The sequence below is a fragment of the Glossina fuscipes genome, unplaced genomic scaffold, assembly GCF_014805625.2.
Source record: "Glossina fuscipes isolate IAEA_lab_2018 unplaced genomic scaffold, Yale_Gfus_2 80204, whole genome shotgun sequence".
Lineage (NCBI taxonomy): Eukaryota > Metazoa > Arthropoda > Insecta > Diptera > Glossinidae > Glossina > Glossina fuscipes.
Genome location: NW_024004633.1, coordinates 1 through 4,628, shown reverse-complemented (window position 1 = coordinate 4,628; position 4,628 = coordinate 1). Strand labels below are relative to the sequence as shown.

The window sequence follows — 4,628 nt, the reverse complement described above, 5'->3', positions numbered from 1 at the left end:
GTCTTCCTTTCCTAAAACTTGGTGGAACTCTTCCTTGTCAACACTCTTTCGCAAATATCAAGCTGCAAGGAATAAAATAAGTAAATACATTTATGCAGACGATTTCATCGAACACATGAAAGTACTGTGTGAAAGCAAAGTGGAGATACGCACTTCGAAAGGCCAGAAGGACATATAAAGCAGTCTTGAATGGCAAGAGCAATCCATGTTTGTTCTGGAATTATATCAGCGGCCAGCGACGTTTTAGTCAAATTTTAATTGGTCGCGCTGTATGGAACGAGCATGATCATAAAAGGTATGCTCAAGAGCTATACTCTAGTGCCAATCAGATAACAATACCTCCCATTCCTTTCACTAGTCTCAATAATACACCCTCCTCCTTACGTGAATTAATGTAGGTTTTACAATCCGGGAAGAGAGTTGCCGCCGCAGGTTGTGATGAAGTTAAGTATGTTATGGTCAGGTCATGGTCTGGCGGAAGCTTGACTCTCTTGTTGCATACAATTAATAAATGCATATCCTTGCTTTTGCGATGTACCAAAGTTGTTTCAATTCCTAAAGCGGATGAAGACTTGAACGATTTAAGCAACTTTAGACTCAGTTCGTTAGAATGTGTATCCATAAAGATTATTAATCAATCTCGTGGTCAAGGAGAAGGTAATAGTTTTTTTGAAAATTGGAAACATTATTCCAGCTTGTTCTTATGCGTATCAAAAACGCAAATCTACGAATATGTGCGTTAATGAACTTTCTGATAGCTAGTGATGAAGCTTGGTAGAATTCTTTTAAACTTAAGGCGAAGTATGCGGTGGTATTCAAAAAGGCACTTGTTTGACTCTGTCCCATGCTCTTCAATCTATGTACAGACAATTTGCATGATCTTCAAGACGACATAACTCATATTGTTCAATGTGATGATTATTGCTTAATTGTGTCTACTGATTCAACCTTTTTACTGGCCGCGAATAATCTTTTTTTGATGTATGTGCCTACCTTAATTTATATCTTAAGTTTAGTCAAACGAATGTTATTTATTTTGCCAAAGATTTTGAACGCGAAATTATGTTCTTTATCAAAAAAATTAAAGTTAATCAGGTGAAATGTCTTCGAACTCTTGGTAGAATTTTAAATGATAGCCTAACTCTTTGTGGGCATTATGAGAAAGCCTTCAAAGACTCTCAATCTGAATGTGATATCGTCAAACTCGTGGCTAACAATCAGTCTACCACACTTACGATAAAGTATATTTAATATTAACGAGTCTGCTGAACATCTTATTTTCAGATGTCACAGGCTTGGTGGTATTAGAAGTTCTTTTGGTCTTTTCAAGTTACATGGTGATCGCCTCTATCTCTTTGCAGCACAAAATGTGCGTCGTCTGGGGGAACTGGCTTGCTTTATTAGAAATCGAATTTATGTTTCTAATTCATGATATTTCCCTAAACTATTCTTTTTTTTCTTCCGCCAAAGTTTGCAACACTATTCTTACATCACTTTGAACAACTCAATAATCTGCAATTACATCTAACATATCGGCCTTAGCATATCATGGCCGCAGTGTTTTTGTTTTTATAAATAATTCTTGCAAATATTTGTTATTGTTTATTATGTGGATATATAAGCCACAAGTCTTAGTGGCTTAGTTCATCCTAGCTCAACATCCAAAAGAAAAAATAAAAAAAATAATATATCGAATGTTTTCATCAAATGATTCGCCATATACTCTCACCCATCGAATTTCGAAAAATTGTGAAAGCACTTCTCACACTGTTCTCAGACTGTTTCATACCTTTTCATATCATTTTAATGTTAAAATCCATTAAATTTTGACATTTTCTGTTTTCCTTTTCCTCTTTTTTCTTTTCGACAAAAAAAAGGAGCGATAAAAATATAAATATTTATTTTCTGCAACATGGCTTGCCAAAACCTCAAAAGGTTCGAAAGATTACCTGATTAAATTTTTTTAAAAATTGCTCCACTTTGTTACCGTTTCGATTTTTTATTTATTTTTGCAAATACAACAGATTTGTACGTTCATCCACCCAAAAAGTAGCCACGTTGTTAGGCTTAAGATGTAAGAAAATATCTATGCGTGAGGGAAAAAATGTGAACTAAATAACCTATTTTTTTTTTTCCTGTTGCATTAATTAGCATCAGACTTAGAACCATTATCGAGAGAACAAACGCCAATAACACCGTTACCTCAACCAAATTCAAGATTTCAAAATTTAAGAGAAGAAGATAATGCAAGAAAAGTACATAAAATTGATACTACGCCTCCGGTGGTTGAAAAGTTTCCTAGGCCTGAGGAGGGTAAAACCGCATCTCCAAGAAGTAGATATCATTCAGAGATTAAATCAACATCACCTCCTGTATCAGTTGCCCCATCTAGAAAAATTAGAGCAGCAGGTGTGTTCAAGAATATTTAAAAACATTTATCGCTAAACTCTTATTTTATTGAATGAATAGGGCAATATAGTCAAGAAGTCGAGTATAGCAACTCACCGATAGTTATAGATTGCGGTTCGGGTTATATTAAAGCGGGATTTGCCAATGAAGATAAGCCGACAACGGTTTTTCCAACCATTGTGGGTAGGCCGCGTAAAGGTATAGTAGTCGGAGCCGCCGGACGAAGTTCTTATGTAGGTGAAGGCGCACAAAGTATGCGCGGTGTGCTTAGCTTTAAATATCCGATTGATCGTGGCGTTGTCACCGATTGGGAGGATATGGAGAAAATTTGGCAGCATTGTTTTGCTAATGAACTCTGCGTGGATCCACAATTACATCCTGTACTACTAACGGAAATACCCAATAACCCCACAGCAAATCGTGAACGTATGACTCAAATTATGTTTGAATTATTTAATGTGCCTGCTATGTACGTCACAGTTCAATCAATTCTATCACTACTCTCGACGGGCAACTTAACCGGCTTGGCCGTAGATTCCGGGGAAGGTATCACAAATATCGTGCCCATCTATGAAGGCTATCCCCTGACCTATGCAATAAACAAATTAAATTTGGCTGGCATGGACTTAAATGAATATCTGATGAGACTGATAAATCAGCGGGGATACTCATTAAGTACAACCACAGAAAAGGAATTGGTGCGCGATATGAAAGAGACGATGTGTTACGTGTCACAAGATTTTGGAAAGGAACTAAGCACGGCTGAAACAAGATTGTCTTTAGAGAGTCAATTCAAGTTGCCCGATGGAAATTTTATTCACATAGCCAATGAACGTTTTATATGTCCCGAAGCTCTGTTCGATCCTACCGTTTTAGGTCATAAGACAGGCGGCATTCATATTAACATTAACAAGTCGATATTGAAATGTGATCGTGACTTGCAGAAAAATTTGTACAAAAAGATTGTTTTAGCTGGAGGGAATACATTATTTCCCGGCATAGAGGCACGTTTGAAAACCGAGTTGTCACGACTTGTGCCCGATTATACGGTGCAAATATTAGCTGAACCGGACAGACAATATAGTGTTTGGAAGGGCGGTGCTGCCCTAGCTTCATTATCAACATTCGAAAACATGTATATAACTGATCAAGAGTACTATGAAGTGGGTCCGAATATAGTAAATATTAAATGTTTCTGATTAAATCGAAACAATGGAAGTATATCTTTCGCCACTTTCTAAAATGATTGCATGCTAATGATCGTAAGTTAAGATTTTTATAATCCCAAAATCGAATTATGCGCCCTTGCAAACGATCTTAAAAGGTGGAAACGATTTTATATTTGAGAGATTAAATGGAAAGTAAAAAATCGCTTGAGGTTTAAACGCAGCAATAACTTGGTGGATGACAATTTCCATTTTTGCTCAAATATAAAACAATTATTAAATAATATATAAGGCCTAGCTATACGGCACCATAATGCGATAATTCAACGATGGATCTTGTGTGATGCAGTAATAAAAGTAGAATTAAGAACAATTTTAGTAATTTTATATGCAAAATTTTAGTGTAAATAAATTTTCGAAAAGGGAATAAGAAAAAAAAAAGGATTTCAAGCAACTTAAAGTAAGTTATATTCCATCTTATGGCGGATATCGGATACCGGATACTGGATATTCACTGTGGAATGCCTACACTACCTCTTATTATTATAAAAAACAAATAAGGAAGTTCAAAATTTTCAACAGTGACCGAATCTTTTATTATTCCCGTCTTTATCGTAACAAAAAAAAAAAAAAAAACTGAATACTTCCATGTTCTGTGGGCGTATCTCGTTTTTTTTCATATTCGTAAGATATACGTGGAAATTCTTATCTTGTGTTCATTGCGCTTTTGAGTAAAGAGTAAGAAATCGAGAAAGTAGAGGTATTCTCAGTTCACGTTGCATTGTAGGCTTGTTTTGTCACCGAATCGGCCGACGTTCAGTATCAATTTGCGTACAAGAACTTGCAATGTTTTTGGCAAATTAATTTTCACGAGTAGGAGGATGTTTATCGCGGTTATTGAGCGGATGGATAACCGGATATACTTACACGCAAGAATATACATACTTTGTTGGATCTCTGAAGTTTGTTTCTCGATGATGCAAACATTTATAACCCTCGCCTTTGGGGGTGGGTTACATTGATCATGAAAGATGTAAAATTTTTTGGTTTTTT

General features: G+C 35.9%; 1 protein-coding gene across 1 annotated transcript; it reads left to right on the top strand.

Moving 5' to 3' along the window:
• The first annotated feature begins 732 nt into the window (after nucleotides 1-732).
• LOC119644028 (actin-85C-like) lies at nucleotides 733-3,608 on the top strand. Its single transcript, XM_038043558.1, has 2 exons — nucleotides 733-754; nucleotides 2,506-3,608. The coding sequence occupies exons 1-2, from the start codon at nucleotides 733-735 to the stop codon at nucleotides 3,606-3,608; spliced, it is 1,125 nt and encodes a 374-aa protein (XP_037899486.1).
• The last annotated feature ends 1,020 nt before the right edge of the window (nucleotides 3,609-4,628 follow it).

Bases quoted from the DNA above. Each gene is read 5' to 3' on its own strand.
- LOC119644028 (XM_038043558.1), top strand. From the start codon at position 733: ATGTGCGTTAATGAACTTTCTG. The intron at 755-2,505 runs ATAGCTAGTGAT...ATAGCAACTCAC, and splicing joins GTGCGTTAATGAACTTTCTG to CGATAGTTATAGATTGCGGT.